Source organism: Prenolepis imparis, unplaced genomic scaffold (assembly GCF_030444845.1).
Source record: "Prenolepis imparis isolate NDT839.2.m4 unplaced genomic scaffold, iyPreImpa1.0 SCAF_13, whole genome shotgun sequence".
NCBI classification, from domain to species: Eukaryota; Metazoa; Arthropoda; class Insecta; order Hymenoptera; family Formicidae; genus Prenolepis; species Prenolepis imparis.
This window is the reverse complement of record NW_028141171.1, coordinates 1,098,437-1,122,029: the sequence shown is the minus strand read 5'-3', so window position 1 is coordinate 1,122,029 and position 23,593 is coordinate 1,098,437. Positions and strand designations below refer to the sequence as shown.

The 23,593-nt window shown below is 31.7% G+C and overlaps 2 protein-coding genes and 1 pseudogene across 2 annotated transcripts in view; 2 read left to right on the top strand and 1 right to left on the bottom strand.

Moving 5' to 3' along the window:
• Positions 1-23,593, top strand: part of LOC145944770 (uncharacterized) — a 255,432-nt gene that overhangs the window by 54,013 nt on the left and 177,826 nt on the right. The gene's annotated exons all lie outside the window — the stretch shown is intronic.
• Positions 693-2,301, top strand: LOC145944916 (uncharacterized; annotated as a pseudogene).
• LOC145944715 (mevalonate kinase-like) lies at positions 6,146-9,819 on the bottom strand. The gene is made up of 2 exons (XM_083053277.1): positions 9,318-9,819; positions 6,146-6,252 (listed from the first exon to the last, which is right to left on the bottom strand). The coding sequence occupies exons 1-2, from the start codon at positions 9,817-9,819 to the stop codon at positions 6,146-6,148; spliced, it is 609 nt and encodes a 202-aa protein (XP_082909403.1).

The following is a 23,593-nucleotide window of genomic DNA, read 5'->3' as shown; positions in this document are numbered from 1 at the left end:
AAATGTTTTACACACTCTCATTGTGATGGTCATAGGAAAGATTTCATTACGAAAGATTTCATTTCTGTACAACAATATAAAATTTTTTGCAATAATCAATATTATATTAACTGTGATGATCCAAAAAATAATTGCATTTCTTTTGAAAATGGACAAATAATGTCAATTTTAAATTTCATTAAATCTAATGACAATAAAATGTATGCTATTGGCAAAGTGCTTGTGTTAGTGGAAGATTTATATACACAGCCTATTTCGTCATTAACTTTAAATATTGGTATCATGTCTGAATATTCTCATCTTCAGACATGGGAGTTTGATAAAATTAGAGCAAAAATGTTGAAAATGCCTTATAAAAAAAATTATATTATATTTCCGATGTTACACACAACTGAATAATACATATGTTTAATATTAATTTGCATTTATAATAAAATAATTAAACGTAATTCTAATACTCTAATATAAATTGCAAATATTATTATTATTATTATCGTCACATTTTTATTATATTATAGATTATTTATAATTTTAATGCTGATAAATTTTTATTTACAATTATTATAATGGCGTATAATATTGTGGAGTTCGAAGATGGTTTACAAATTGTTCCTTCTGAATCGTTAACTGAAAATAATAAGGAATGTAAATGGCCATCATATACCAGTCAAATTAAGATAAATAAAGCAATTATGAAAAGAATATCTCCTTCTGATTGGCAATTATATAAAATAATCCGTATTTTTGGTAGCAGCGGTTAGTAATATAAAAATGTATTTTATTTTTTTTATCAAAAATTATATAAATTAAAATTATAATATATATGTATTAAAAGTATATATTAAAATTTAAATTTTAAGTGATATTTGATTATAAAATATATAAAAACAAAAATCTAATTTTTAATATTCAAAAATTTTATACGTTTTACATATGATAAAGCTATAGACAAACTTAAATTAGCTGAACAAATATCCGATATAGATGGTGATGATGGAAATGACCTCAAAAAATCGAGATATCAACGAGCAAAAAAAAATACAGGTTCCTCTCCTGATAATTCTGATACAAGTGACACAAGCATCAATAAATTAAAAACTCGCAATGATTTAGAGTTAAATGATTTTCCTAATACACCAAAAGCTTTAACAATAAATAAGAGCAAAATCTGTGAAATAAAGACACCATTAATACAAGGTGATAAGAAAATAAATCGAGTAAAAAAAATTTCAAGTTCTTCTTCTGATAATTCAGATAGAACTGACACAGGCAATGATTTAGATGAAGCTTCTAATATATCAAACGATTTAAATAAAAGCAAAATGACCTATGAAATAAAAAAACCACTGATAAAAAGTGATAAGAAAATAACTAAGCCTCTGATACAAATAAGTAATGAAAAAGTAATTAATATTCAGTCTAAAAAAATTTCTGCAGTTACATGTAGTAAATCTATAAGTTCACAAGAACATCGAACAGCAAATAAAGATGACCTTGTTCCACAAAATTCAGATACAATATCTACATCCAATACTTGTAATGCTGAGATTGATTTAGGTAAAATATATCTGTTATTAATTTTAAATTTTTGTAAAAGCTTACCTATATATATATTATTAAAGTTTTAATTTTTTTTATTTATATCACTGTAAACATATATTTAAAATGGTATATAATTCGTAATATATAATCTGAGTAAATATACAATAATATGTGTCATCATTATTTTTGCAGATTTTCATAATTTAATTATCAGGAAACTAAATGCAGTATTGTTAAATCTTGCAACAATTGATGAATGTTTAATAAAGTTGGATAATCACATAAGAAGAAATGAGGATATGGATTCAAAAGAAAATGAAGATTATGATTTCGATTTGCCAGCAGATACCGTAGAACAATTACAGAGAATTGATAATCAATTAAAAAACAAATGTGTTGCTGCAGAAATGGTATATACAAAATATTATCATTTTATACTCACGATTAGAAACATTTTATTGAAATGTCTTATAAAAAGCAATATTTTGGACATATTTATTTATTTATATAATGTTAAATAATTTTAAAGAAGTTAAAAGAAAAGTAATGTTAACTTTTTTTATAAGAGAAAAACAAATGTTTATTATTTTGATATTTTTAGATCATAAACTGATATTAATTAAATTATTTCATATTTTTAGACAAGACAATTGAGCCTTTTAGGAGGTAAGGATCATCATGATGTGATTTCGTACATGATGAAACATATTTTAACAAATAAATTAGCAATGGAATATAGTTGGGCTGGTGCAAAATTGAAAAATGCCTTTAAAAATCTTCGCATTACTATATGTATGTGTCATAAGTAAGTATATAAATATTTAATCACAGAAATGTTTTTATTGACGTATTTTTGATACTTTATATATAGCATTCTATGCATGGTTATATTGGATGATACTATTAGAACTCTAATATCATCATTCAATAATATGTATATCATAGGAATATAAAATAATTTTGAATAGTATATATACATATATATATATAAAATTAAGTCGCTTTAAATTTTTATATAATCTATAACCACACATATCTGTTTAAACTTGTTGTTAGATGCTGCGCGAACTTCAAGAAGCAATTTAACAAATAAGGAAGTTGAGGATATAATTGCAAGATGGCTAATTTTAGCCAAGCAGAGATTTGACCGAGATTTGTAAGTTATATATAATAATATACCTCAATTTAACTATTTTATCATCTTATCTCAAACTTTTTATTTTTATAAGAAACTGATTTTAAAGAGGGTGAACACATGCACTATCTGTTCATTATTGCGTGTATTAGTTTTTTTAAATTAAATACAACGTTTAAGAACTTATTGTTATTTTTGTATAGAATATTTATTGCAGAATTGACTTATTGCATCTATGTATAACAATCACATATTTCTTTTTAGGAAAAAGGAAGAACGAAAAAAGAGATGCGAAAATGAGGAGATCTAAACAAAAAAAAGGACAGGACAGGTTATTAAATATAGTAATTTTAATATATAATAAATAATATTTGAACGTTTATTATTCAGTTCATTATTACGTTTATTGCACAGTTTATTATTATTACGTTTATTTATAGATTTTATAAAGAGTTTATTTTTGCATATGTACTTTTTTTATTTTGAATGTATTAATTTCATACACAGTAATTATAAATATATTTTATTATTTAAATGATTACAGTATTAAATACATATGCATAGTTGTAAGTGCAATAAAGTAATTATTAAATATTATTTTTTAAATATAGTGTAGAACGAGAAAAGTTATAATAATATATACAGTTAAATATTAAAGTAATATTAAAGTAATTTAAAGTTCTAAGTATTTTAGTATTTTTATGCGTAGCTGTAGCATAAAAAATGAACAATCACTATTTTTATTTTATTAATGCCTATATATTAAAAAGTTATGCGCATTTAAGTTTTCTAACAATTGTATCAATTTTTTTTCATAATTCTGATAAAGTGATAACTAGAATTTAAAAAAAATTACTTTAAAAATTATTTATTATAAGTATTATTTATATATATGTTAGTGATATAGTTATTAAATGTGATTAAATGATGTGATTTAACGTGAATGTGTATTAAATGATAGTTACACACACACGCACACACACATATAATAATATGGCTTATATTTTTTGGAACGTATATGTATTATTTAAAAAATAAAAATGTAATTAAATAGTAATTAAATAAATTACATTTATTTGAAAAACGTAGGAGAGACAAGGGTTGATTGTAACACGAGTAAAAAGTAATAATCTTTAAAATTAATGAAAAACATATTTTATAGCAGCGCTAAAAAGAGATAAATGCTCGGTAAACTTGTATTGAACGTTTATCTCTCCTTTTAGCACTGCTATAGCACTGCTATGAATTTCATTAATTTTAAAGATTGGTACTTTTACTCGTGTTAAAACCAATCTTTGTCTCTCTTATATAAAACCCTTTTATGACGTATAAATTATATCACTATAACATTCCATTTCCTATCACAATGATGTCATAGTGACATCACATCTGTATAAATTACATCACTGTAACATTCCATTTCCTATCACAATGATGTCATAGTGATATCACATCTGTATAAATTACATCGCTATAACATTCCATTTCTTATCACAATGATGTCATGATGACATCACATCTGTTACAAAGCGGACATTCGCACGTCACTATGATTTTATTTTGACATATTTTATCGTCACAGAGCAATGTCTTTGTGACATCACTGTGACATTTTTTGCTATGGGGGATATATATGACTATTTTATAATATGTAAATTGCATCACTGTAACATTTTAATTATGCCTGCAATATTTCTGTTATATGGGATATTTCTTACTTAAAAATAATATTAAAGGTTATTGGCATGTTATATGAATATTAATACGACATGCCCTGCAAGGTCTCTGGAATGTTAAGGGAATGAGTTTTGGCGAACATGCACATGTTACTGGGAGGTTAATGGCAGGTTTATTAATCTCCGTGAACTGTTACAATCTTACAATTTAAGATTGTTGTAACCTTATGGGGATGTTGATGTGCTGTATCTTTATATCGAAGTAAATTGGGACCACTTATGATATTATTTATTAAAACGAGCCTATTATAAATTGATGCTACTTTTTTCGTCTAATCTATTTAACATAGATTTGAACTCGAGAATTAAATATTTCAGCCTTGTCATTTGTTTCGTTCGTTCGCATTTATTCTGATAAATATTTGAATCGATCAGTAGAATCTTCATTCTTGCCATATTTATGGGCTGCATGGAATATCTCATGTGATTAACACGCCATTTTTTCATTTTGCCGTTTATGTAAATGTTATTATCGACCGACGCAAACACATAGTCTTGCATAACTTCCTTGCAAGTAATTTTTAATTTCCAATAATTTTTTATTATTAAATTCAATATGATCATCTCTCTGTAGACGCTTCCAATGAAGAAAGCATGCTGCAAAACATACCGCGAACGATGATGAACTGCCAAGACCAGTGCTGATGGGTAATTCCGGACACGTGCACGCGAAAAGGTTTTATCTGGAGAGCCTCATTATCAGCGATAGAATAAAGCAGGAAAAAGAACATTTGTAAGCTAAATCTCTGCTCGTATGTCTTCCACATACCGTTTATGGTGATCAGATATTTCACATATTTATAAGCAAATTAATTGGATTTAAATGCATGTTTGCGAAATCCGCAAAAAAATAGCTTTAAGCTCCTTCTAAAGATATATTCAATTTTAAATTAACATCAGGGAACGCTATCCTAATGTCTTTTGATTCATCAGGTTGTTCGCAGAATTCGAGATTGGTACGACGATTTAAACTGGCTACAACAAATTGTTTTCCATACACTGCCAAATGTTCTCCGGATAAGACAATTCTGTCCGGTGCAGAAATTTTAAAATTAGCCATTTTTATCAATAAAAAATATCTCTTTTTTATAGAACTGATGTAACGTTAAACGGTAAAAAGCAGATAACTAAATTTGCGTAGCTTTTATAATAAGTATTTATTTAAACCATGAAAAATACATATATTCTCGTGACGCGAGAAAAGTCTAGAGATTATATTTGTCGTTCTTTTTTGTTTTGTAAATATTAGAAATGCGTCAGTTATATATGTGACAAAAATATCTGATCGATTATACGTTATCAAATGGATATGCATACAAAGTAAGTATTTAAATTAATGTACTTACATTCTATCAAATTCTTGTCATATGTATACTTGTTTTTATTTATCAATTTTTCTCAAGGCACCGCACATAAGTCTATATACATTTTTAACTACTAAATCTTTATAACGTAGAAAAGAAAAAAGAAAGCCACTAATAATAAAAATTTGAAACATTATGGCACACGATACAATGTTTATATGTCTTGTATGTACACTTTTGTGTCTCAGTTGTGACCAATTTCGTCTCGGAACATATAATAAGATTATTCCGAAGTTATGACTTTACATATGAACTACATAGCAGATTTTTTCAATATTTAAAAAGAAATCGTTAAAACAATAAAATAAAACCTATACATAATTCAATAATAATATATTATTTTCAATATCATAAAGCACACAGTTCTCTTATTGTCCTTTCAAATAATATTTAATGTGTTTCATCAGAGAGGAATAACTTGATACTTCGTACTTGATACTGATAGTATCAGGTTGTTCCTCCCTGATGAAGTGAGCTGAAATGTTCACAAAACGTTGGAGTAAAAAAAAAGTTTACGCGGTTCAAACCCGAAAACCAATTCTAATATCGTACAAGTATATTGTACTCGTATATTGGATTATGCTTAATATATATATAATTGTATCATATCATATAATTGTATAAATCATATTATTTCCTAAATTAATCGCATAATTTTATTTGACGCTAAAAATTAAAAACGCTATTTTTATTATTTTAAAAATTGTATTTATGTTTAAAGCTAAATTCTATTTAATAAACATGAGTTTTGGCTGGAGAGAATTATTCCGAAGTAGAATAATCTACATTTGTTTAATAAATCTTTCATAAATCTCTAGTATATGAAACTAAAGATATAAAGAAATGGATTAAAAAATATCTCTTTTCCTTTAGGCTATTACTACATATTGCGCAAATCCAATTAAAATAATTATCGTAATTATTTTACGTTCAAGAAATATAGTCATTTTTTACTTTATCAAGTTATAGATATTCTTAAGTAAAAGATAACTTTTCTGTTTTTTTTCTATTTAATAATACAATAATTTCTATGGTAATTAACAATATAAATAATATAAAACCTATTATATATATTCTTACTCTTATCAAGTGTCATTTATTTTATTTTATTTAAAACACTTTAAATAAAGATATTAAAAGCGAAAATTATGTAAATTTTTAAAATGAAATTATACTTTTTTATGTTATCTCACTCTCATATTTGATATTGATAAAATATACTGAATACGTCATGTTTAATTACTTTAATAAATACATGTATAACTTATTTACATTTGTCTCATAATTTATTCAAATTATATTGCTTAATATAATTTAATTATATAAATTTGACATTAAAGATGAATATAGCGCAATTATTGTTATTTTACAGATCTTATTTATGAGAGCTCATTTTGACTTAATAATTAACTTAATGTATCACGAACTTTGGCTTGAGGGTACTGAAGCAAAATAATTTTATCTCTTTTCCTTAATTATTTTATGAATGGATAAATCTTTTTAGTATATAAAACTGAAGACATAAAACAGGAATAGAAATAAATATCTTTTTACCTCGGACAATCTCTAGCTATTGTGCAAATCCAATTGTAACAATTGTCGTAATTAATTTACGTCGTAGCAATATAATCAATATCATAAAGGCATTATTAGCGCAAAAGAAAACTTTGTTGTCATCTCTTCAAACAGTAATACAATATTTCGTATGTTAATTCAACAAAAAATATTTTATTTTTTATGTTTTTTTATTTAAGTTACTTTGAATAATGAATAATAAAATTAAAAGTGAAAAGAACATTCAAATCCTTTTGAGAGTTTATAAAAATAAAATAATAATAAAATAAAATTATAATTAATTAATCTTTTCATATACCACTCGTTTTTGATAGTACTAAAATATATTAAAAAATATTATTTTTGATATGTATAACTTATTTAAATTTGTCTCCATATTTCCACAAAAGTAAAACATATGATAATAAATCACAGATATACAACGTGTTTCATAATTAGCATCCATGAAATATGTAGCGTTTTATTATCTAATAAACAATTAGAAATTTTGAAATATTATTTCCGGATGCTTAACAAAGGAAAAATTTTTTAATAAAAATCACTTTACTAGCTCTCTTTTTTACAAAACGATACATATATATCCAGATATGTCCATTTGATAAAAAATCCTGATTATATATTTTATTTCATGATTCCTTTTCTTAAGCTTCGCAGAAAAAATATTATTCAAAACTTTTCGACTCATTTTCAGTCGCAAATTGCATTATATAATTTAAATTATGAAACATTATGTATATCAATTAATTTACAAAGTAAAAAAATCTTTTACATATTTATTATAGTGCATGATCTTAGCGCAACAGTATCATCAATTATATTTTCAAAGTAGAATGAAATAGAATATGAAAAAAACTAATATTTTTTTATATATTTTACAAGAAAAACATTCAATGATTTCTCACTTTTGATTTCATAATTTAATACGACGACATTAAGAGATTGCTATCTTTTAAGCTTAAGCAACAGAATATTTACATTAAACAAAATTGTATATTGTTTTGATCCTACTTTCTATAAACTATCACAGTAATTAAGTTAATAATCTTGTCAGATTTTTCTTACATTTAGTTATTTTTTATTATATAATTATTTATGATAGCGATAATTTTAATGTAATTAATTATTAATTCTCACTCCATCACAATTGATGCTGGTCCTTCTGACACCGAAACCCTTTGTCCTTAAGTGTCTCGACATATTTGTGATTTTTTTGTCTGTAATGTTCGATGGAAGCAGAATGTACACAATTCCGCCTCCAAAACCTGTAAGCTTTCCCCTGAATCCATAATTGTCTGCAATCGAGCAAATATTATCAAATATACCTCAACTGACAAATTATATGTACTCAACAATTGTTGATTCGGCAGAATACATGACTGCAAAATATAAAAAAATGTTAGTTATAAAATGGTACATTTTCTAGCAGATAATTATGTACTAGACTAGACAATCTCGTCAACGCAGCAAGATTAAAGAAAACACACACACACAGAGAAAGAGAGTGAGAGAGAGAGAGGGGGGTGGGGTAAAATAATAACACTGTTTAATAAAAACAAAAAGATACCTGTAATCTATTGTAAAAACGCCTTCGACTTTCACGTAAATTGCGACATCCGATATTATTTATTAAATTGAGCCTACGGAACATTTTTACTGCTACGTTGTCTAATTTATTTAATATAGAATCAAACTTAACAGAGTGTTTCAGCTCTGCCATTTGTTTTGCTCGTTCGGCCTTACTCTGGCGAATATTTGAATCGATCAAAAGAATGTTTATTCCTTTCATATTCACGGTCTCTTTATTATATTTTATGTGATCGTTATGTTGATATTTACTTATTTGGCCATATATGCAAACGTGGCTATCAACCGACGCAAACACATAGTCTTGCATAGTTTTCTCGCAGGATACAGTGTAACTTCCAATCAATAATAATTCATCATTATTAAATTCAATATGATTACCATTCTGTAGACGCTTCCAATGAAGAAAGCACGCTGCGAGACATACTGCAAAAGATGTCGAACTGCCAAGACCAGCGCCGATGGGTAATTCCGTGAACACTCGCACATGAAATGATTTTATCTCGAGATGCTCCTTGTAAGCGATAGAATAAAGCAAGAAAAAGAAAATTTGTAAGCTAAATCTCTGCTCGTATGTCGTCCACATACCGTTTACGGTGATCAAGTGCTTCACATATTCAAGCAAATTGATTTGATTAGAAAGCAAATATTCAAACTTATCATAAGAAAATAAGCTTAGAACTACTTCTAAAGGTATAATAAAAAATAGATCGACATTAGGGAAGTCTATCTTAATAATCTTTCTTGACTCATTAGGTAGCTCCCACAAATTGAGCTTGGTACGATGATCTAAGCCGGCCGCAACAAAATGTTTTCCATACGTCGCCGAGTGCTCTCCGGATAAGACGATTCTGCCCGGTGCGGAAATTTTAAACTTTATCATCCTTTTTATCATTAAAAATATCTTCTCTTAATAGAACTGGTGTAACGTTGAACAGTTAAATACAGATAATTAAAGCGGAGCTTTTATAAACATTTACTTGAACCATAAAAAGTATATTCTCGTAACGTGAAGAAGATCTAAAGATTATTTGTCGTTTCTTTTTGTTCTGTAAATGTTAGAAATGTGTAATGTGTATAAGTTATATGACAAAAATAACTCGTCGATTATACGTTATCAAATGAATATGTATACAAATTAAGTACTTCAATTAATGTACTTACATTCTATCAGATTTTCGTTATATGCGCTTGTTTTCATTTATCAATAGATTAATGTCCTGACTTTATCTTTCATAAGTCTTTACATATTTTTAACTATTAAATCTTTATAACGTAGACAAAAAAAGTATTAATAAAATAATTTGAAACGTTTGTTATCACACACACACAAGAAAGCGTTTATATTTCCTGTATACTTTCGCGTCTCATTGTCAGTTGTGACTGATTTCATCTCGGAACATATAATAACATTATTTTGAAGCCATGACTTTAGATATAAACTACAATGTCAACCTTTTTTAATATTTTAGGAAGAAGTTACAATATACATGTATGTTTAAACATAATAATATATGTATATTATTTTCAATATCATATACCATTTCTCTTGTTGTCGTTTCAAATAATATTTATTATAATTTTATGTCGCAATTTAAAAAAAAAATATATATATATATATAAATATATAAATGCGCATGTATATATACACGTCTAAGTACATGTGTGTAATATACGGTAAACATAAAAAAATATATAAATCTGTTGATGCAGTTTATTGTACGTACTTGTATATCGTACAAGTACTCGTATATTGAATTATTTTACTTAACATAATCATATAATTGTATAAATCATATTATAATTGTCTAATTTAATAATATAATTTTACTTGACGTCCCAAAATTATAAACGCTATTTTTATTATTTAAAAAATCATGGTCGTATTTATGTTTAAAGCTTAATTCGATTTAATAACAGGAGAGAATTATTCTGAAATATATGATGACTCATACTTTTTTTAATCTTTCATAAATTTCTATTTTATTAAATTAAAGAATTGAATAAAGAAATGAATTACAAATGAATATCATTTTCCTTCAGAGTACTACATTTTACATAACACACATTCTTTATCAACCGCGCAATGTTCATAGACATATGTCCGCCTTATGAAGAACACTAAGAAATAATTTTTATTCGATAATTCCTTTTTTGTAAGCTTTGCAGAAAGAAATTTAATTCAAAACTTTTTGACTCATTTTTCAATCACAAATTGCGATTTATAAGATCGAAAAACCTGTATATCTTTTAATTTACAAATCAAAAGAGTCTTCGATATATTTATTGCAGCGCATGATCTTGGCGTAACATTTTAAACTTATATATTTGAAGTAGGATACAAAAAAAACTAATATTTTTTAAATATATTTTACAAGAAAAATATTCAATAATTTTTCTCACCTTTGATTTCATAATTTAATACGACAATCATTAAGGGACCGCGAAATTTAAGCAACAGAATATATGTAGGGGAAACCCGTGTATAATGGTCCTCCGAGGTAAAATGGTACCCTGTACTTATCTCTCCGATTAGTGTTGTTATCTGCGTGTAGAATTTTATATTACTTCTATCTCTGTCCTGCTATCATGTGAACGTTTGTTGAAGTGATTGGATATGTTTAACAATAAGATTTAAAAAAAATTCGATTTTTTAGAGATTTGATATAAGGTAAACTTCCTGTTTTGTTTCATTGTACGTCCTGTGATTAAGAGAGATTCTATATAAAGTTATTATACTAGTAAGATACAGTTTCATACTATTATATATATTTTAATGAGTTATTTATATTTTAAAAAGTCCACAAGATGGCAGTCTTTTAGTAGCCTTTTTTTTATAAAATTGGAACAGTCGGGGTAAAATGGTCCTTATTCCTTTTTAAGAAATCATTCTGTCCCAAAAATTTTTTAATTGCAACAAAAACGCATTACTCTGCGTTTTTGTTGCAAATATAGTACAAAAATGCCTAGAAATCATTCTCGCATAAAATCACAACAAAGTTAAAACCCAATTAAAATTTCAGTGCTATATTTTGTTAATTTTTTTTGCAACATTAAGTTAATATGCACTATTTGATAAAAAATGCTTAAAATACATTTTTGTTACTTAAATTCGAATTATAAATATAATTATTTAATCAAAACTATTACCTGTCTCAGTATCAAAAGTATTTTGGGGGGACCATTTTACCCAGTTCCTGGGGTAAAATGGTCACTATGGAGGCGTATAGAAAATTTTTGACTGCAGAAAAATTTGAACTAATAAATAATTTGTAATCATTCCACTAAAAAGAGGAAGAAAATGTCTTTTCAATTTTGCAAAGTTTGAAAGAGAAAGCAAAATTAATATAGAAATTGCAGCATTTTTTCCTTAAGGTAACCAGTTTTACGCCAGTCTCCCCTATATTAAACAATTGCTATAATTTTAATAGAATCAATTATCAATTCTCACTCCATCACAATTGATGCTGGTAGGTATGACAATGAAACCCTCTCCCCCTAAGTGTGTCGAAAGACTCGTGATTTCTTCTTTCGTAATGCTCGATGGTAGCAGAATGTATACAAATCCGTCTGCAAAACCTGTAGGCTTAACTATAACGAAGCCGTAATCGTATGCAATCGAGCAAAGGTACCAAATCCCGGATTCGACAAACGAATATCATTCAGTACTAGTCGATTTATCAGAATAAATATCTGCAAAACATGAAAAATATTAGTTATAAGACGTTACAGCTTCTAGCAAATAATTATAATAATTATAATATTTATTATAATTAATTGTTAAATCTTGCCAACGCAGCAAGTCTAAAAAATATAATATATAATAAAGTAACGTGTGTGTCCACAAAGAGTTAAATAAAAACGAAAAAGATATACCTTAAAACTATAAATATATATATGAAAAATGTTAGTTATGAAACGATACAGTTTATAGCGGATAATTATGTACTTGGAGAATTTTGAAAACGCAGGCAAAAATATTATAAAGTTATAATACACTCGGTTAAAAAAAGTGGTACACTTGAAAAGTAGTAAAAAACTGTGAAAGTTCAAGAATTTATAACGCAGCTAATAATTATGATATAGAGGTGTTCAAAAAACGAAAATGAAGCTTGACGTCTATAGTTTGAGAAAATTTTAGTGCCGATTACGTGGAATGATCAGTTTTGCAATGACAAATGATAGAATGTGAACCTGCAAAATTGATGAATAAAAGGTCCACTTTCCTGAATTGCACGGCGTAAAGTTGACGTAGCTCAATGGGATAAAAAGCACGTAAAAATTTGAACTTTTCTCTTTAAAATACGCTTTAGCGAAACTCGATACGATGATTTTTCGCTGAGTTATCTCAATTTAAAAAAGTCGCTTTTCAACGACAAATTATGATTTAAAATGTGTATCTGCTACCTTTATCAATTTGAATCGTTGCAATTTTATTCAAGAATGTTGCATTGAATGCGGGATGTTCCGAAACGATGCAAATCGTGCCGGGTATCTCGCGCAAGCAAAGTCCGAGTAGGATATTCGCAGGGTTTTCACGCGTGCGTGCGTGTGTGTGTGTGTGTGTGTGTGTGTGTGTGTGTGTGTGTGTGTGTGTGTGTGACAGAGAGACTTTTTTCTTTTTTTTTTACGCGGGCAAATCCTCCTGAATACCCTCCGATTCCCGAGGAAGTAATGCTGAACTCGTACGGCGAAAACTCCGCGAATATCCTTCTCGGACTCTGTTTACGCGACATTTCCGGCACAATTTGCATCGCTTCGCTACACCCCGCACTCAATGCAACATTCTTGAATAGAATTGCAACGGTTTGAATTGATAAAGGTAGTAGATACACATTTTAAATCATGAGTTATCGTTAAAAAACCGATTTTCTTTAAATTGAGATAATTCAGCGAAAAATTGTCGTATCGAGTTCAGCCAAAGCGCATTTTAAAGAGAGAAAGTTAAATTTTCACGTACTTTTTATCTCATTAAGCTACGTCAACTGATGCACGCCGAGCAATTCAGGAAAGTGGACCTTTTATTTATCAGTTCTACAGGTTCTCACTCTGTCATTTGTCATTGCAAAACTGATCATTCCACGTAATTGGCACTAAAATTTTCTCAAACTACAAACTTCAAGTTTCATTTTTGTTTTTTAAACATCTCAATATCATAATTATTAGCTGACAATGAGTTATAAATTCTTGAACTTTCACAATCTTTTACTAGTTTTCAAGTATACCGCTTTTTTTGGCCGAGTGTATAATAAAAAATATTATAATTCGCAAAAAAAAAAAGGAAAAAAGATACGTTTAAGGGGATCTCTCGCGACTGTTAGTTTTACCGACAAGTTACTATTTTCGTACTTCTAATCTTTCGTCGCATTAATTTGACATAATTAAAGATGTTTCTTTACTATTGGAATACATACATCAATGATCTTAGGAAACTCCGATTTCATATGAAAAATGAGAAATTATTATGAAATTACAGTTTTTTTATCTACTTTTATCTCGATACGGCGTCTCGAATTGTAGACGAGCTGTCAACTCATCACTCATCATAATACGTTCTATATATAAAAAATATTCATTTTGTACGAATATAAAAATAAGTTCCCTGGGATTGAAGTACATGAAAAAAGCACTGTTACCTTCTAAATCTAGATTAGAAATCTAATATAAAAGTATATTTTGTATTACGATTCATGCGTATGTATGCATGCGTTGTAGGTATATCTACTAGAGCGAAAAACAGCAGTACATATTTAAGTTCAAACCTAAAATAGTATTAAACGTAGTAAAAAGTGACTCCATATGTGCAATGTATACATGGATTTCTAATATATGTTTGACCTAGGATAAATGGAATTCAAAATGTCAATAATTATTCTTCGATAGTTAGTTGGTAATTACCGATATTTTTAATTCCAAAATGAGAGCGCTACTATTTTGTCGGAGTTCGCCGTTCGCTGAGGTATCCCCTCACCTTAATATACATATCATATAAACGCTCTTGAAATTGATGTAAATTGGGATTTCTGAGAGTATTATTTCTTTAAACGAGCGTAATATACATTATTTGTGCTATGCCATCAAATATATATAATATAAATATAGCATTGAAATTTATATTAGTAAGATAAGAATGTTTCAGCTCTGCCATTTGTGTTTCGCTCGTTCGCTGTTACTCTGACGAATATTTGAATCTATCAGCAGAATTTTTATTTCTTTCATAGTGGTGGTTTCCATATCACACGACATGTGGGAGTGATACATCGACTATTTGGCCGTATAAGCAAATGTTGCTTTCGTCTGCAAACACATAGCATACGTTTCTCATAATGCGAAATGTATATTGAAAACTCCAATAAATCCTCCCTATTAAATTTAATGTAGTCTTCTTTCTGTAGACGCCTCCAATGTAGAAAGCACCCTGCGAGACATACCGCGAACGATGAAAAACTGCCAACGCCAACATTGATGAGTTATCCGTGGACACGTCAACGTGAAAAGATTTTATCTGGCTCCTCTCATGATAAACGAAAATATAAAAAAGAATGAAGAAGAAGAATACTTATAAGCTAAATCTCTGCTCGTATGTTTTCCACAAACTATTTAAGGTGTTCAAGTAATTCACGTAATTAAGCAAACAAATTTGATTTGAAATAATGTTTTCAAAATCTTCATTATTAATGAAGCTTAGAACTCCTTCCAAAGGTATATTCAAATGTAGATCAACATCAGAGAAATCTATCGTAATAATGTTTTCTGGCTCGTCAGATTGCTCGCAAAATTTGAGCCTGGTACGATGATCTAAACTGGCCAATAACATAATGTTTTCCATACGTCGCCGAGTGCTCTCCGAATAAGACAATTCTGCCCGGTGCGGAAAATTTCAAACTTAATCTTTTTATCAATAAAAATATCTCATTTTCATAGAACTGATGTAACAACGAGTAAAGGGCAGATAATTAAATTTGAGCAGCTCGTATAAACATTTATTAGAAACATGAAAAATATATTCTCATTTGTTGCTTGTTCGTTCTACATAAGTTACAAATGCGTAATATCAGTTATATATTGTTACGTCCTCGGGGTGACCTTTGCAATATCTCGCAAAAGGACGTCTCTCGCACTCACTCACTCTCACACGCGCACGAAATGAATTAACACGCGTAAGGAAGAAAGGATCTTTAATAAAATGATCCAATACACGAATGCGACGAAATATAATAATATATGCATTCAGAATGCGAAAAAGAATAGTAATCAGGTCTCGTAGCGTCCGCTCGATGCATCGGCTAGACCAAATCTAAATATGGCGCCGGAAAAACATCCGCACCCGGTTGTTAATAAACAACCCTCCTAGCGATGATACTCGGGGGATGAAATGAAGGCGCTCAGGGGAAGAAAACCAGGGACGTAACACTGCCCCCCTTCTTCAAGATTGTCGTCCCGACAATCAGAGAGGGTTATCCAACGCTGCCGTAAAACTCCGATGTCGACTCCAGGATCCCGACGAATTTCTTTGTTCCATCCTGGGCTCCTGCCGCAGGTTTTCGAACCATCCGCCATTTCGGATCCAATTGCACATCCACGTCGATTCCACCGTCGAGGGCACCGACGAGTCTTCCTGCTCTACCCTGGACTGCTGTCACAGGTTACCGAGCGACTCCTGGTCCCAATCGACCGACAGCCAAACGTCGACTCCAGGGTTCCGGCGAACCATCCTGCTCTACCCTGGGCTGCTGCCTCAGGTTACCGAGCGATCCGCCGTTGGAATCCAATCGACCGATGTTCTTTCCGTCGCATCCTGATCTCCCTGCGAACTCCAGAAAACTTCAGACAAGGGGGGGGGGTAGCTTCCGTGGACCCGTCGTCCCTCGTGGACTCCCCAAGTCCCCGCCTCGGCATTTGCCCGAAGTCCCGCGGGAAAACCACGGATCAAAAACCGCGGGCGAGGCAGTCTTCTTAGAGTGAAACGAAGACGAAAACTTCCCTCTTCCTGGAAGGCTCAGCTCGATAAACGTTTCATCCGCCATCTCCAGGAAACTTTCCCCCGAAGCAAAACCTCTTTACGACTCAGGAATCAGATCAGACTCTGAAAAATAAGACGAAAAAAAAAATTACACAGTAATTAATTCTCTCTAAATCTAATCAATAAGATTTCCCTTTGACTCTACTAAACGATAGACATTTCCGGGCTCCAATCTACTCTAATAATCTTAAGTTAAGTTCTCTCAATAAAAGGAGCTAACCTATCCGCGTGTACGACTTTCTTTTTATGCCTAGCAGTTCTTTGGATGCAGTAAACTACATCATTGAACTTTTTTACTATCAAGTAAGGCCCTTCCCAGTTGCTCTGCAATTTTTGAGCCTTCCCTTTGCTTCTTCTGGGATTATAAAACCAGACTCTCTTTCCCTCCTCGAAGAGAATCGTTCTAGCTTTCTTATCATATCTAGCTTTCACTTGCGACGATTTCAAAGCCATACGCTCTCTAACACCAGAATGGATTTCCTCTAATTTCTCCTTCAAATTTTCCACGAAATCTCCTCCCGAAGGCAATCTATCTTCAAATCTAGGACTTCCCTGTAATAAGTCTATAGGCAATCTAAGCTCACGAGCAAAGTATAATTCTGCAGGGGTCACTCCTGTGGTCTCGTGCTTTGAGGATCTATAAGCCAAAAGAAACATAGGAATCCACTCGTCCCAATCTTTCTGATTTTCAGAAATGTACTTCGCCAAATAATTAACAATCGTCTGATGTTGACGTTCTACTTGGCCGTCAGATTGGGGATGAAGAGCAGTGGTCCTTGTTTTCTTAATTCCAAGGAGTTGCATTAGTTCCGCAAATAACTGCGATTCGAAGTTATTTCCCTGATCCGTGTGAATTTCCAGAGGTACTCCGTGCCTGGAGACAAACTGTTCACAAAAACTTCAGCCACCGTCTTGGCTCTAATGTTCTTCACAGGGAAAGCCTTTACCCACTTCGTAAAACAATCTACTATAACAAGCAGATATTTATTCCCTGACTTAGTCAATGGAAGAGGACCAAGGATATCCATCTGTACCCTATCTAATGGAGCTTCGACGTTGTAGATTTGCAAAGGAGACTTTCCTTTCCCTGCAGGACCTTTCTTTGACACACAAATCTTGCAAGTTCTGCACCACTTCTCCACGTCCTGTTTGCAGCTTGCCCAAAAGAATCTTTTTCGGATCTTCTCTAGAGTCTTGTTAACTCCAAAATGTCCTCCCGACGGAGAATCGTGTGTTTCCTGAAGAATTTCTTTAATCCGATCTTGAGGAACTATTAGTTGGAGGAAATTGGTTCGTAGATTCGGGGCTTCCCATCTCTTATAGAGAATTCCATCTTTCAGGACCAGAGAATTCCAGTAAGACCAGTAAATTTGAGCCGAAACATTTCTAACAGGAACTTTCGAATGGTCTTCTTCCTATCTCTTTTCCTCGTATTATAAATGAGATGTTAGAATCCTTTTGCTGTGCTTCACGCCATTCCGCAAGGTCTTCGTCAGCTAGTACAATACGAGCGACCATTTTTTCAGATTCTTCTGCGCTTTTCCTTTCCACCTTAGCGCAATATTCACATCCGAAAGTCTCACATAATCGCCTCGATAGTCCGTCGGCATTCTTGTGGGATTGTCCTTTTCGATGTATCACTTCAAACTCAAATTCCTGTAGTCTTTCCAGCCATCGTGCCAATTGTCCTTCCAAATCCTTAAAAGACATCAACCACTTTAACGACACATGATCAGTGCGAATCACAAACTTTCGACCTAAAAGATAATGTCGGAAAAATTTCAAAGAACCTACTATCGCTAATAATTCTCTACGAGTGACACAATAATTCCGCTCAGCCTTGCTAAGCACTTTACTAAAATACGCGATAACTTTTTCTTCTCCAAATTGTCTTTGAGACAATATCGCACCAATACCAATATTAGAAGCGTCCGTATCTAAAACGAATTCATCCTCCCCCTTAGGAAAAGATAATATCGGAGAAGACGATAACATCAGCTTCAATTGATCAAATGCATTTTGGCATTCACTTCCCCAAATAAATTTAACTTGACTTTCTGTCAGCGCGTAAAGGGGCTTTGCCAAAGAAGAAAATCCTTTCACAAATTTCCTATAATACGAACAAAACCCTAAGAAACTTCGCAACTGTTTCTTTGTATAGGGGATCGGCCAATCTTTTACGGCAACAATCTTTTCCGGATCCGTAGTCACGCCCTCTTCGGAAATTATATGTCCCAAATATTTTACATTTTTTTGGAAGAAAATACATTTTTTTGGATTAATTTTTAAATTAGCTTCTTTTAATCGCGAAAATACTAAATTTAAATTTTCGAGCATTTCTTCAAAACTTTTTCCAAAAATTATTACGTCATCCAAATATACCAAACATATTTTTGATAATAAACCGTGTAAAACTTTCTCCATAAGTCGTTCAAATGTCGCGGGGGCGTTACATAAACCGAACGGCATTACTGTAAATTGCCAAAGACCTCTGCCGATCGAGAAGGCCGTCTTTTCTTTGTCCTCCGATCGGACTTTTAGTTGCCAATAACCACTTTTCAAATCTAATGTGGAAAACCAACAATTACCTGTAAGTTGATCTAAAATGTCGTCGATTCTGGGAAGGGGGTATGAATCCTTTACCGTGATATTATTTAACTTCCGGTAATCGACGCAAAATCTTAAACTGCCATCCTTTTTCCTCACCATGACGGCCGGAGAAATCCAGGGATTTTGTGATTCCTCAATAACTCCTTGTTCTCTCATATCCTCAATTATTTTATCTACTTCCTTCCTTAAATGAATTGGAATTCGACGAGGTACCTGCTTATGGGGAGAGAGTCTTTCACATTGATAACATGTTCAACAACATTGCAATTGCCAGCCACAATAATTTCAGAGAATACATCGCAAAAATTATTCAAAAAGTCAGCGAAAATTTCTTCTTGTGTGTTTTCCAAATTGGTTGAATTATTTTCAAAAAGTTCCTTTAAGATAGATGGAATTTTAAAAGAATTTTCAATCCGAGAACAATTATAAACTTTATTAATTTTTTTTTTGTTAAATTCAAAATCAAAAATATTTTCTAAATTAATTTTCTTAAGAAAATCGGCTCCTAATAGGCAATCGTTATTTATGTCAGCAACGAACATGGGAATCAAAATAGAATATTTTCCAACTTCTACTCTAACCTCAACTTGAAATTCGATTATTACTTTTTCTCCTGTTGGATATTTTAAATTACAATTTTTAACTCTAACCTTTTTCATATTGTTATTTATCAACTTTCTATTTAACAAGGAAATATCGGAGCCCGTGTCTATCTTTAAAGAACATTTCTTTCCATCTATCTTTCCATTATAATAGAAATTATTTTCCCTAATTCTACCGATACTAAAATCTATAAATCGATTTTTCGGGGTTTGTGAGTAAGTCGAGCGCACCCCGCGCAGCTCAACTAAACCGCGTTTCCCTTTTCTTCAGGACATTCAGATCGAAAATGTCCTGTTTTTCCACACGTCCAACATTCTTTCCCTTTCGAGGAAAAATTATTTCCTCGCCATTTCCCTCCCGAAGGATTTTTCTTTCCGACATCTTTCTGCGCGTCATTTCCGTTCCGCGCGTTTTCGTTTCCGTTCCGCGCGCCGCTCCTCTCCGCCTTTTGATAAAAATTCGACTTTCCAAAATTTCTATTAAATCTCCGAAATTTTCTCTTCCCTTTTCGAAATTTTCTCCCTGTATTATTTTCACTGTTTTTGCTCTCTCAACGGCCAAATTTAAGGAGGTTATTCCCTCTAACTGGAGAGTCCTCCTCAAGAACCCATCGGAGAGAGCCGAAACAAATTGCGCGCACGCGATTTTATCTCTCACCGCGAAAGGACACTCCGGATATGCTAATCGCGACAGTCTTTCTAACTCGGCACCGAAAGAGGCTAAATCTTCTCCGTACTTTTGTCTACGATTAGTGAACAGCGAGTAGTAATTTTGAGTTAAATTCCCCTCCCCGAAAAGAAGCTCAAGCTTCGACTTTAATGCTGAAAAATTTAAATGATCAAAATTCTCTATATTTTCTAAGACAGTCCGCGCTTTCCCTCTCAAACTCGCGGCCAAAGCTACTGTTTTAGTCGATTTGTCCCAATTATTTGCACGCGCGATTAAAAGAAATTGCGAGAGGAACTTTCGCAGCGGAACTTTCCCGTCAAAAACGTCGGGCTTTAATTTAAAGCCCATTTTCGCGCGCAAATCGTTTTCGGGAATTACATCCGCGGAAACCCTGTTTTCGGAAAAATCTCCGCAAGCTCTATTCTCGGAAAGACTTAGCTGTGTGTCTTCCCGCGAAGCGATTCTCTGCTCCAACTGCCGCAGCTCCTCGTCGCGTTGTTGCAACACCGCTTCGAAGCGGATTTGTTGTTCCCGACGCTTCTCTCGCAGCTGACGAATCTCCTCCATCGCAGTCTGCAAGAGATCTCCCTGCGTCGACGTGTGTTCCGTCGGCTCCTCGCTGACGGTGTCTCGAGACGGAGCTTGCGATCGGGTTTTCCTCGGCGAATGTTGTATTGCCATCTCTCAAATCCTTCGTAGCTCGTTGTTCGTTCGATCCCGGACGAGCCCCCAAAATGTTACGTCCTCGGGGTGACCTTTGCAATATCTCGCAAAAGGACGTCTCTCGCACTCACTCACTCTCACACGCGCACGAAATGAATTAACACGCGTAAGGAAGAAAGGATCTTTAATAAAATGATCCAATACACGAATGCGACGAAATATAATAATATATGCATTCAGAATGCGAAAAAGAATAGTAATCAGGTCTCGTAGCGTCCGCTCGATGCATCGGCTAGACCAAATCTAAATATGGCGCCGGAAAAACATCCGCACCCGGTTGTTAATAAACAACCCTCCTAGCGATGATACTCGGGGGATGAAATGAAGGCGCTCAGGGGAAGAAAACCAGGGACGTAACAATATGATAAAAATATCAAAGTAAGTATTTAAAATAAAGTAATTAAATTCGGTCAAGTTTCGTCCTTGTTTTCATTCAGTATATTAATATCTTCATTTTTTCTTTGAAAGCACCGCACATAAGTCTTTATACATTTTTAACTCTTATTTCTTTAGATCATAGGCACGAAAGAGAGGGGACACTGACAATAAAAATTGGAAACGTTCGTTAAACACAAGACAATGTTTATATTAACATTAGCATTGGTTTTCGGGTTTAAACCGCGTAGACATTTTGTTTGATTCCGATGTTTCGTGAACATTTCAGATCACTTCATCAGGGAGGAACAACCTGACACTGAGCTACTTCTTGTCGAGTCTTCCTTGTTGTATGCGTGTGTATGCAACAATTAAATTTCTATTGATGTGGAATTCGGTGATAATAATACATTTCAAAAAAGTTATTCAAAACAGAAAAATATTGAATATTTTTATGTCCTGTTTGTTTCATTATATATTACTTTCTCTTTAGCAAATATAAAATTATAGATAATTATAAAGTATTAATCATATTATTAATTAGAAAAAAATTCATATTCATTATAAAACCACATTTTTTCTTAGTTAATTAAAGATCTGCTTTTGCGTTATAATTGTCTTTGCAATATAACAGGTGCAATTAAGATTTATATTTTTATAAAAAATATATAAATATTATAAACAAAATTTATTTATTATAGATATACAAATTGTATATGGAATAATTATAATAATAGAAAGAAACAATGAAGCAAATCTCTCGAAAATACGAAATTTCGTCTGGGACAATCTTATTTTGTCTTTTAAAGGGATTAACGATTTTGAATAGATTTTTATATAAGAAAAATTAATGAAATAAAGGAAATTACACTAATCCTAATAAAAATTTCTTCTTCTTCTTCTTCCTCTTTTTCTAGAACTGTGTCCTGTTATTTCTAATTTTGTCAAACCTCTTGTGAAGTTGACGTCCAGCTTTCATACCAGCGTTTGAGTGGTCTGCCTAATGGCCTGATGGTTTTTGGCTTTTGTGTTTTCACCCATTTCACCAGTCGTTCTGGGTCCATCCTGTCGACATGATCTCTCCAGAATCTTCTCCGCGATCTTGTCCATCTTACTACATCCTGGATACCCAACTTTTGTCTTATGATCTCGCTTCTTATTCTATCTCTGAATGTAACTCCTTTGGTTCTTAGTGTTCTCATCTCGACTGCTCTCATCATTTCTTTTGTCTTGGATGTCTCCGCTCTTGTTTTGTTGGCATAGGTGAACACCGGTCTGACACATGTTTTGTATATGCGGGCTTTACGTTCTTCCCTCATATTGTTTCCCTCATTTGTTCCTTCAGATTATATCCCTGAGATATCTTGATATCCTTGATGCTTTATTGGCCTGTTCTCTTACTTCTTCAGTTAAGTGTCTGTCGCTTGATATCTCCACACCAAGATAGTTAAATTTCATGATTTGTCGTTAACTACCAGTTTACATCTGATTGAGTGTTAAGAGATCGATTTTGTCTTCTCGTGGGATATTATCATGTTTAAGTTCTCAGCTGATGTTTTAAAGGACCCCGCCATTTCCTTATGGAAATTGAGTTTCGGTGAAATTAGCTGAAACTTTGCAGAAATATTGTTCATGTGATGCTGATCAAAAGTCT